This window comes from Corticium candelabrum, chromosome 11, assembly GCF_963422355.1.
Source record: "Corticium candelabrum chromosome 11, ooCorCand1.1, whole genome shotgun sequence".
NCBI lineage: Eukaryota > Metazoa > Porifera > Homoscleromorpha > Homosclerophorida > Plakinidae > Corticium > Corticium candelabrum.
Window position 1 is genome coordinate 7,401,812 of NC_085095.1, and position 12,500 is coordinate 7,414,311.

The 12,500-nt window shown below is 39.8% G+C and overlaps 1 protein-coding gene across 1 annotated transcript in view; it reads right to left on the minus strand.

The window, feature by feature from the left end:
• LOC134186970 (activating signal cointegrator 1 complex subunit 3-like) overlaps positions 1-12,500 on the minus strand; it is a 31,800-nt gene that overhangs the window by 6,754 nt on the left and 12,546 nt on the right. The window contains exons 15-22 of the mRNA XM_062655075.1: positions 11,352-11,577; positions 10,844-11,097; positions 5,214-5,603; positions 4,340-4,425; positions 3,879-4,191; positions 1,126-1,389; positions 764-901; positions 1-174 (exon numbers count right to left, since the gene is read on the minus strand). The exon at positions 1-174 is cut by the window's left edge and continues 80 nt beyond it. Of these exons, the coding sequence (XP_062511059.1) occupies positions 1-174; positions 764-901; positions 1,126-1,389; positions 3,879-4,191; positions 4,340-4,425; positions 5,214-5,603; positions 10,844-11,097; positions 11,352-11,577 (1,845 nt within the window). The remainder of the gene's footprint in view (positions 175-763; positions 902-1,125; positions 1,390-3,878; positions 4,192-4,339; positions 4,426-5,213; positions 5,604-10,843; positions 11,098-11,351; positions 11,578-12,500) is intronic.

The window sequence follows — 12,500 nt, forward strand, 5'->3', positions numbered from 1 at the left end:
TCCCTTGTCATCAAACTGTGGCCGACCGGCACGTCCCATCATCTGTAATACATCAGTGATTGGGAAGTCAGCGTATCGATGCGTCTTCCCGTCAAAGTATTCGGTGCCTTTGATCACAACCAAATGTGCAGGAAAATTGACTCCCCAGGCTAATGTGGATGTGGCAACAAGAATCTGTAATATAAAATTGACTTGTTGGCTGATAAAAGTATTGATGTGATTGAAAGGTTTTGTACTGTACAGTCCTGACTATCCGGGCATTTCGACAGTCTACAAAATCTGTCTGTCTGTCTGTCTGTCTGTCTGTCTGTCTGTCTATGTCTGTCTGTCTGTCTGTCTGTGTGTCTGCCTGTGTGTCTATGTCTGTCTGTCTGTCTGTGTGTCTGTTTGTTTGTGTGTGTGTGTGTGTGTGTGTGTGTGTGTGTGTGTGTGTGTGTGTGTGTGTGTGTGTGTGTGTGTGTGTGTGTGTGTGTGTGTGTGTCTATGTCTGTCTGTCTAAGTGTCTGCGTGTTTGTCTGTCTGTTTGTCTGTCTGTCTGTTTGTCTGTCTGTGTGTCTGTCTGCTTGCTTGTCTGTCTGTCTGTCTGTTTTGTGTCTGTCTGTGTCTGTTTGTGTGTGTCTCTGTGTGTCTGTCTGCTTGCTTGTCTGTCTGTCTGTTTTGTGTGTCTGTCTGTGTGTCTGTCTGTTTGTCTGTCTGTTTGTCTGTCTGTGTGTCTGTCTGTCTTATGTCAGTTGACCTGCATACCACTACATCACTACAATACCTGAATCTTCTGATTGACAAAGAGCTCTTCTGTCATTTTCCTGTCATCCTCATGTAATCCAGCATGGTGCAGACCAATACCAAATGCAAGAGTTAGTTTCAAGTTGTTGTCCTTCACAACTGGAAGCAAACCATCAAGCTAAAACACAACAATCAATAGATCAATAGATGAGTGTGTGCGTGTGTGGGTGCATGCATGCATGTGTGTGTGTGTGTGTGTGTGTGTGTGTGTGTGTGTGTGTGTGTGTGTGTGTGTGTGTGTGTGTGTGTGTGCATGCGTGCATGTGTGTGTGTGTGTGTGTGTGTGTGTGTGTGTGTGTGTGTGTGTGTGTGTGTGTTGTGTGTGTGAACATCCAACCTAACCTCCTTCTCTGGCATGTGGAGCCACTGTTTTGGATTGTCTGATGCAGCCAAGTACGAAATCAGATCCAACGCTGTTACACGAGTCTGTCGTCTCGATGAAACAAAGATAAGAACTGGTTTAGCTGGTGAGTGAGTTCGAATAGCAACAAACGTTGGCTTGTTCATGGACGCCATTCGAGGACAATAATGTTTGCCTGGAAAACCTTGAATGTGAACTTCTAAGGGAACAGGACGAACAGATGGACGAAAGTTGAACAATCCAACCTGCAAATGGAAGCACAGCTGCTGAGAGAGGCAAGTTTGCTAAGGTTGAGTTCTTAAGTGTATAGATATCACAAAAGAAGAAAGACAGACAGACAGACAGACAGACAGACATACAGACAGGCAGGCAGTCAGGCAGGCAGGCAGGCAGGCAGGCAGGCAGGCAGGCAGGCAGGCAGGCAGGCAGGCAGGCAGGCAGGCAGGCAGGCAGGCAGGCAGGCAGGCGGGCAGGCGGGCAGGCGGGAAGGCAGGCAGGCAGGCCCAATTCCAAGTTCTTCTGAAGGATCTATCAGCTGCATCATGTGTTGCCTGCAGACAAATCCATTGCTGTTTGATGAGCAATACCAAAAAATTACAATGAAGATTGACTTTGGAAAGTACCAATAACGTTGTATCATTTATTCTTGCAAACCCACAGTCTCAGTGCTCATCTGCAAGGTTTAGGTCTCTTCAGGGAGTAAGAGCATGTGCATGGCTTGACTCAATACCTAGCTCTTTCAACAAAGTTTGCATTAAAGCCTGGCGAGTTTCGTCTAGCAACACGTTTGAGGTTGGGTTGTGAAATGCCCCTTGGATCAGTGATTTCCACTTGTGAATGTGGGAAAGATGTTGATGGGGATGGATACCATTTTCTGACTTGCAAAACTGGAGGTGGGCCTATATGGACTCATGAAACACTATCGAGTGTCTGAAGCAACTGTTTACAGCAACTAAATATGACACATCAGTGAAAACCAAGAAATCTATATATTAATATTAATACTGATGACAGACCCCATATCATTGCATTTGATGCACAATCTGGGTGTGATGTTGAACTTGACATTTCAGTGGCTCACCCATGGGCCAAACATAATATTTCCCAGGTAGCTTTGGAAGATGGTGCAGCTGCAGTCAAATGAGAAGTCGTGAAATCACAGAAATATGCTGGTGAGTTGGACATGTGGGGCAGATCCTCCAACTGTATTGCCCTAGTTTTTGAACATTTTGGAAGATGGGGACACGATGCTCTTCAGTTCTTTAATTGACTGTCCATTCTCTCAACAGATGAAGATGGAAGGAAGAACAACAGAGAGTTCAAGATGTACTGTGGCGTCGCTGTTTGTCTATAGCATTGCAAAGATGCAATGCTAATGTGATTAGTAGAAAATTAGGAAGAGCAGGACAGTTTACAAACTCTTTGAATGTTTATGAAGCATTTGTTAATTATAAGTAGTTGGGTTTTGTTGTATGGCCCATTGTGGGCTTTGGACTGGTATTTGGACAATTAGACTGTAATAGTGCTGATATATGAAAATATATGTATTGACAGACAGACAGACAGACAGACAGACAGACAATGATTGCAGACCCGATATTGTGGTGTTTGACACTGATGAGGGATCGAACATTAACCTAGATGTTGCCTTTGCTCATCCGTGGAGCTCTCAAGTCTTATCAAAATCGGCAGAAGAAGATGGATTCACGGCTTCAGCAAGGGAGGAGTGTAGGAGGAAGAAGTATGCTAAGATAGCCCTGTCTGGTGGAGGTACTACTAGCTACACTCGTCCCGTTAGTCTTTGAACATTTTGGGAGATGGGGGCAAGAAGCAGAAAGATATTTGAATACTCTTGCGTCCAGAGCAAGGGACTGTGAAGGGAAGAAGAGCCATTCTGAGTTTGTCTGCTACTGGAGGAAACGTATAGCTGTAATTGTGCAGAAAGCTAATGCTGGAGTGATACTAGAAAAATTGAAGAGGATAACAGGAGGTCGGGAAGATGGGGTCATGGGTGAAGATTTGGACGTACAATGTAGCATGCACTAGTTAGTTGATTACATACAGTTCAGTTGTAGTTTATGGTAGTTAATTAAGATTCTTTGCGTTTGATGTAAATGGCATAGGTGGTTTTAGCCTTTTTAAGGTTGAGACAGAGACAAGGATTAGTGTATATTTAGTGTTGTAATTGTGCTTAAAATGTATGGAAATAAATGAAGACAGACAGCCAGACAGACAGACCGACAGAGAGACAAACACACAAACAGATAAACAGACAGACAAACAGACAGACAAACAGACAGACAAACAGACAGACAGAGATAGACAGACAGAAAACAGACAGACAGACAGACAGACAGACAGACAGACAGATAAAGACTAGCTTTTAAGCTCTTGATGGAAATTTCTTTGGATTTGAAAAATATATGTATTTGACAGACAGACAGACAGACAGATAGACAGACAGACATACAGACTTTGTGATTTTAGTTCTAATTGTCTTAGACTGTAATAGCGATGATGTGTGAAAATATATGTATTGACAGACAGAAAGACAGACAGACAGAAAGACAGACAGACAAAAACATCAATAAATAAACAAACACAGACAGACAAAAAACCAAATAAAATTAAACAAAACCAAAATAAACAAACACACAGACAAACAAATAAAACAAATAAACAAACAAAAACTTAAATAAATAATAAAACAAATCCACTAACAACAACTCACTACCTGCTTTATTCCCAACCAATCCGCCAAGTCTCTTGCATTTGCCAAAGCCGTCGACAATCCCACGACTCGTACACGTTTCTCGGTGTGCGACGATATAAAGTTTGTCCTCGACACAATCACCTCCAGCACAGGTCCTCGTTCATCCCCCAACAAGTGAATCTCGTCAATCACAAGCAGAGCAACGGCCTGAACGTACGAACGATTCTGCCAGCTACGAGACACTCCGTCCCATTTTTCGGGAGTCGTCACGATCAGATCAGCAGTGGCGATCGCTTTCATGTCAGGAGTGACGTCACCAGTTAACTCGATGACTCTACACAGTGAATACTGTAATGTGTGTGTGTGTGTGTGTGTGTGTGTGTGTGTGTGTGTGTGTGTGTGTGTGTGTGTGTGTGTGTGTGTGTGTGTGTGTGTGTGTGTGTGTGTGTGTGTGTGTGTGTTGTGATGAGTTGTGTGCGTACTTCTTTCCTAGTGTTTCCTGTATTCGTACTTTCCAGTCTTTGATTCTCTCTCGAACGAGTGCCTTTAGCGGTGCAATGTAGACGGCCTGAAGGAGAAAGGAAGAGAGAATGAGAATGACTAATGAGGTGACTGAGTTGAAAGTTTAGATTATTGACAATATACAAACAAAAAGACATCAACAAACAGACAAACAGACAGACAGACAGACAGACAGACAAACAGACAAACATAAACAAACAAATGCATTGAAAGACACAAACACAAAACAATGTACAAACCAAAAGATATCGACAAACAAACAAACAGATAAACAAACAAACACACAAACAGATACAGACAGACAAACTAGACAGACTGATAGACAAACAGACAGACAGACAGACAGACAGACAGACAGACAGATAAACAAACAAACAAATGCACTGAAAGACACAAACACAACACACACACACACACACACACACACACACACACACACACACACAATACACAAACACAAACATATCAATAAACAACCAAACAGACAGACAGACAAACAGACAAACAACCAAACAGACAGACAGACAGACAGAAAAACACCAGACAGACAGAGAACAGACAGACAAACAAACAAACAAATGCACTGAAAGACAAACACTAACAAACAATATACAAACACAAACATATCAACAAACAACCAAACAAACAGACAGACAAACAACCAAACAGACAGACAAACAGACAAACAACCAGACAGACAGACAAACAGACAGACAGACAGACAGACAGACAGACAGACAAACACACAGACCAACAACCAAACAGACAGACAAACAGACAAACAACCAGACAGACAGACAAACAAAAAACAAACAAACAAACAAACAAACATACCTTCATGCCTGGATACTCTCTAAATATCCTAAAAATGGCAAGTTCTGCAGCGACCGTCTTCCCACTTCCCGTCGGCGATCCAAGCAACACGTTTGCGTCCGTGTGATACAACGTATGAAACACCTGCGTCTGCACAGGATTGAAATGAGTGAACTTATACAAACCCTCAAGCCTTTCATCGTTCAACACGTTGATGGCAAGCGGCTGCAAGTTGAGGAGGTTGGTATGAGGTGGATGTCGGTCGGGAAGAATGAGATGTTGGAACGAGAGAGCAACGATGGCCTCGGCTCCGAGCCATCGGTCGGATACTGCGTGAACGATGTATTGAGATGGGAGAGGCTCGAAGATTGGAATGGTGAATACGAGTGTTTGAACTTCGTTGTTCACAACCTAATGAGTGATAATGACTGACAAACTTGATATACAAAGATTAATTAATATTAATTATTTCTTTGTTCACAACCGAACGAGTGATAATGACCAATAAATGTGACACATAAAAATTAATAATTAATTAAATAAATCAATTTAAAAAAATAAATAATTAATTAAATAAATGAATAAATAAATAATAAGTAATAAATAAAAATAATAATAATAAATAAATAATTAAATAATTCATTCATTCATTCATTCATTACTTCTATTGGTATTTATAAATGTTAGCTTGTGTATTGTTGTATACTTGACTAATTAATATTAATTACTTATCAGATTGGAATGGTGAATACGAGTGTTTGAACTTTGTTGTTCACAACCTAATGAGTGATAATGACTGACAAACTTGATATATAAAGATTAATTATTTATGTATATTGGTATCTATAAAAATTACTTAATTTTTCATTTTTATTTTTATAAATGTTAGCTTGTGTATTGTTGTATATTTTGACTAATTAATATTAACTATTTATTATGTGTCGTGATCAACCAGATCAGTCTGGTTTGTAAAGTCTATTACAAGTACCGGAAGCAAACCCTGCTTCAGAAGTAGGGTAGGTGTTCCTAATTGTGGACACTACCTGGTAATTTGAGTTACAAACGCTCTTTCACTGGTAACCTGCTACGGAGAGAGAGGGAAACACGTCCGATGTAAGCACCAATGTCTAAGCTTTGAAACAATACCTGTACGACTAGAATTGCACAACGTCTGCTAGCGCACTAGCAAATATACGGGATAACGTCTGTGAACAGCTCAAACGGGGGTGTATCCTAATTGTGGACATTTTTTCTCCGCCACAGAAAGCGACTGGGTCTGAGTAACAAGTGGACTAGATACCTGAATGGTTGCCTCACAAGCTGGTATTTTGGGCCACAATCAAAACCATGTTCTGTTGTGTATCACCACGATTTACTTGCGAACTGTTAGCACCTACAAGGTTCCTCCCATCACATCCACAAATTCGAGATATACGAATCGATCTTTTGTTGGATCACGAAAGTGCCCTGATGTTAGTTAAGCAATTATCGAGTACCTTGGTAAAGTTTTGAGCCTATAGTTATGTTGACTGTAACGTGCTAGAGACACGCATTATGTGCATGGAGCGAACGTGTAATTCCAGTCCAGTAAACACATAAATATCTTTACTCACACTAGATCTAGACATCAGTAATCCACTGACAATCTAGCTGTTCACACTGCTACTACATCTGGCCACAATAGGGTATGAAATGAGAACAAACAAAGTAGGCGGAATGTCAATATCAGCGACATTCGTAATCCAGTCAGAATTAGATTGTCTTCACTGCTACTAGATCTGGCAACAATAAGACACAAAATGCAAACCTACAAACTCACCTAGCAAAAAGATGCTAGAACCACAGTTTACAGTTCAGACGTTCATCTAAACATGATTGATCGTCTCCTGCATTGTATCGGAGACAGAACACTTGGTTTCTGCAAAATTTGAAAGGCACAACGCCATTTTACACAGAGGTGATACACCACAGAACATGGTTTTTTTTTTTTTTTGATTGCGGGCCAAAATACCAGCTTGTGAGGCAAACATTCAGGTATCTAGTCCAGCTGTTACTCAGGCTCAGTCGCTTTCTGTAACGAAGAAAAAAGTGTCCACAATTAGGATACACCCCGCGTTCAGGCTGTTTACAGACGTTATCCCGTATATTGTGCTAGTGCACTAGCTGACATTGTGCGATTCTAGTCGTACAGGTACCGTTACGAAGCCTAGACATTGGTGCGTATATCAGACATGTTTCACTGTCTCTTCATGCAGGCTACCACAGAAAACAGCAATTGTAACTCAAATTACCAGGGAGTGTCCACAATTAGGTACACCTACCCTACTTAGACCATCACGGCTGTCTAGAAAGAAGACATGACTTTACGAAGGATCCGAGTAGATCCCAGAAGCACTGTTTTCTGTAAGTGCTGCAGGTTGTGATGACCTGGAATAATGTCCAGCCACTGTGCAATACCTACGTGCACTGTGCCCAAAGCTCCCAAGACCACCGGAACCACCAGTGTTCGACAATGCCACATGCGGCTTGTCTCCACTCGCAAGTTGCTGTACTTCGCCAACTTCTCAGCATGTTTCTTGCCAATGTTGCCATCAGCAGGACAGCTGATATCAATAAGAAGACAAGTGTTTGTCTTCTCATTTCTGAGACAGATGTCTGGACAATTGGCTTTGATCTTCTTGGCATTGGGGATGGTGGTATCCCACATCATAGTAATGTCATCCGTCTCCACAAGCCTATCAGGATGATGCTGATACCATCTGCTCTCCACTGTAACCCCAAAATTGTGACAAACATCCGAGTGAATGATGGAGGCCACCTGATTGTGTCGATCAGTGTAGTTCGTCGGTGCCAAAGCATTACAGCCTGCCACAATGTGGTCGACTGTTTCCAGGCCTACACTGCACATGTGGCAAGTAGGACTGACACCACGATATAGAATCTTGCGCTCATAGTACCGAGTCCGAAGAGCTTGGTCTTGAGCAGCAACAACCAGTCCCTCAGTTGCAGCAGGAAGATTCGCTGCCTTTAGCCATCCGTAGGTCTCTTTCATGTCCACAGGCGGTTGCTCAGTGAGATGGCGATACTGCCCGTGCATAGGCTTCCCGCTCCTGGACCGCACACAAGAGAACTGCAACACGTACGGTAATGTCTCACATCTGTTTCAGGCGCTTGCTCGAAGCCACCTTCAACAGAGATGGATGCATTCCTGTGTAAGCATTGCGACTTGTCGGCCAAAGCAAGACTCCTCCACAGCTGTGCAGTAAAGCAAACAAGCCATGCGCTTGATCGAGTGTAAAGATTTTCCAGAGTCACATTCCCGTATCATCTGTAGGAAAGGATCAGAACTGTCAGCAAGGTAACAGTTCAGCCTCACAATACAAGATTGATACGTCAACGCAATCTGTTGTAACCCCCTACCCCCATCACTGCAAGGAGAATACAGTCGGTCAACGTCTGCAGAAGGATGGTGGACACCGTGCATAGAGAGGAGCTTTCTGGTCCGTCGACTGAGCCGCTGCAGGTCCGTGCACCCCAATGAATGACGCCAAAACCGTAAGTGAGAACCGGTAGTGCAAACCCATTGATGGCTACAATCTTGTTCCAACCATACAACTCAGTCCAGAGAACCACCTTCACTCTGCAGAAGTACTCACGATAGAGTCTCTCCCGCATCATGCTGTGCTGAATACCGTTACTCTCATCTACACCCAAGTACTTGGAGACTTGACCTTATTATTATGTGTTGCTATGACCCTCCATAATGGGCAAGTGGGGTCTTTACCCCATCTGGGCGCCCACCAACCCAGAGGTGAGCCCAGCAGGGTACATGTTTCTGTGTAGTCCACACAGCAATCAAATGACTAGCCAATTCAATATAGATTGAAGGCATAATGGTAACTGCAAACTCAATACAGCACTATTATTATGTGTCGTGCTCAACCAGATCAGTCTGGTTTGTAAAGTCTATTGCAAGTACGGGAAGCAAACCCTGCTTCAGAAGTACTTAGACCATCACGGCTGTCTAGAAAGAAGACATGACTTTACGAAGGATCCGAGTAGATCCCAGAAGCACTGTTTCTGTAAGTGCTGCAGGTTGTGATGACCTGGAATAATGTCCAGCCACTGTGCAATACCTGCGTGCACTGTGTCCAAATCTCCCAAGACCACCGGAACCACCAGTGTTCGACAATGCCACATGTGACTTATCTCCACTCGCAAGTTGCTGTACTTCGCCAACTTCTCAGCATGTTTCTTGCCAATGTTGCCATCAGTAGGACAGCTGATATCAATAAGAAGACAACTGTTTGTCTTCTTATTTCTGAGACAGATGTCTGGACGATCGGCTTTGATCTTCTTTGCAGTGGGGATGGTGGTATCCCACATCATAGTAATGTCATCCGTCTCCACAAGCCTATCAGGATGATGCCGGTACCATTCTGCTCTTCACTGGAACCCCAAAATGGCGACAAACATCCCAGTGAATGATGGAGGCCACCTGATTGTGTCGATCAGTGTAGTTCGTCGGTGCCAAAGCACTACAGCCTGCCACAATGTGGTCGACTGTTTCCAGGCCTACACTTATTATTATTATTATTATTATTATTATTTACGTATTTATTTATACATTTTTAATACTTTTATTCAAAATTAATTTTATTTATTATTTAGTTATATTTATTAATTTTTACCTTTCATTAATTAATTAAATTAATTAATTATATATATTTATTAATTAAAGTCCGTTCAAAGAATGGAGAGCCAGTGGGAAAATTCCCGTATCTCAGCAAATACATTGATAAACATATCAGTCGAGAGCATGTACATGACTAGGTGGAGTCAGATCTCTGGACAAATTAACTCTATTGATCAAGGGTTAGTAGATACAGCATGCTTCCGGAAAGGGACTCCTCCCATACATTACTGACAAAGAATACCGTCAGTAAATGACACCCTCGAGACTAATTGTATTAATCGTTGTTGTCATTCTCGTCGTCTCATAGGAGGATCTCTTCACTGTCTGAAGAGTCCTCTGCACCTACTAATCTCTCTACCGCTTGTTCTACCTCACTGTCTGACATTCTGTAATGGTTTTCCACTTTCTGGATGATGTGGTCGACACACTTCTTCCATTTTGCCGCCGTCACATTTTCAACGCCTTCTCTGGCCAGTTTGAATGGCAGAAAAGTGTTGCACAGGACAGACCCTGGCATACTAAAGTAGATAATAGTAGGCAGTGAGGTCTGGGTAGCAACCATTGCTCTGATTGCTCATTTATCGATTGTTAGTATTACAATCCAGGATGATAGCAATATTGTTGTTTCCGCCCAATATGTCTTATCTGGTAACCACATTTCCCACAGGCTCTCCATTCTTTGAACGGACTTTAATTATATATATCTAATTATGTATTTATTACTAATTAATTATTAATTTTATTTATTAATTTCTTTATACTAATTATTAACAATTAATAATTATTTATGTATTACTAATTAATTATTACTTTTATTTATTATTTTTATGGTTTATTTAAATTATCTAATTATAACGTATAATGACATAACACAATACCAAACACATTGTAACACAAACTCATTGTAAACAAATCACTACAACAGTAACATTCCTATTCCTCAACTGCAACTCACGTGTTTCTTCTGCAATAAGAAAAATTCCGAATGATAGAGATGGTCGTTCTCCACGTCTTCCACCCATATCCACCACGGCTCACTTGTTGCACCATGTACACGATTATTCCACTCAAACTGTGGCTCAATAGAGAGACGAACCATCAGAACGGTCCGTGTGATTGGCTGAATGCTCGCAGCCAATGAAATAGTTGGAAACTGGTTCACACATTGTTTTATCCGACTGCCCATACGAACGTGTCTTACCATGTGACCTATACAAATATGTTTGATATTAATGAGATTTATTCAAACAAAGTGTGTTGTGTGTGTGTGTGAGCGTGTGTGTGTGTGTGTGTGTGTGTGTGTGTGTGTGTTTGCATGTGAGTGTGTGTGTGTGTGTGTGTGTGTGTGTGTGTGTGTGTGTGTGTGTGTGTGTGTGTGGTGTCTGTCTGTCTGTCTGTCTGTCTGCCCGTCTGTCTGTCTCTCCATCTGTCTGTGCATGTGTGTGTGTGTCTGTCCAATTCACCAATTTCCTCAGATGTCATATCTCTCATTCTCTCCACCGTCAGTTTCCCGGCTTCGAGTTTATTCAAAATTTCTGGTGACAGTAAAGAGAATTGCCTCAAAGAACTCTGAAATCCCCAGAGTCTCTTATCAACTGTTTTACACAAAGTCATCAACCTTCCCGCCATTGTTGGCCATCCACGATGAAGAGCAATCTCAAAGAGAGCACGTATTATACGAGCAACATTCTATAATACAGAGAAAAAATATTACAATAAATTAAGTCAAAAATATAAATATTTAAAAATAAAAAATAATAATAAAATGAATTAATTAACTCAAAATATTTATGTAAAGTTTCAATAAATAAATAATTAAATTAATTAATTAACCTAAACATAACTAAATTAATTAGTTAAATAACTCAAAATATTTATGTATAGTTTCAAGAAAATGATTAATTATTTACATAGTCAATTAATTAATAATTATTTAATTAACTATTTAATTAATAATTAATTAACTATTTAAATCATTAATAATTATTTAATGAACTATTTAATCAATTAATAATTATTTAATTAACTATTTAAATCATTAATATTTATTTATTTATTTAACTAATTAATAATTAATTAAATAGCTCAAATATTTATGTAAAATTTCACAAAATTTAATTAATTATTTAATTAAATAACTCCAAATATTTATGTAAAGTTTAAAAAAAATTAATTAACTTAATATATTTATGTTTTTAAAGACTTAGATGGTAGAGCATTGGAATAAAATTATGTTAGTCATTGGATGGTACATATGTATGCAGGATGTTATATTTTTAAAACTAAATAAATTAATTAATTTGTTAAATAACTCAAAAAATTTATGTAAAGTTTCAAATATTAATCAATAAATAATTAATTAATTAATTAAATACCTCAAAATATTCATGTAAAGTTTTCAAATAATAAATAAATAATTAATTGATTTAACTCAAAATATTTATGTAAAATTTTCAAATAATAAATAAATTAATTAATTATTTAACTTAAAAATATTTATGTAAAGTTTTAAAAATATATATTACTTAACATATTTATGTAAAGTTTTCAAATAATAAATAAATTAATTAATTATTTAACTTAAAATATTTTTTATGGAAAGTTTCAAAAAA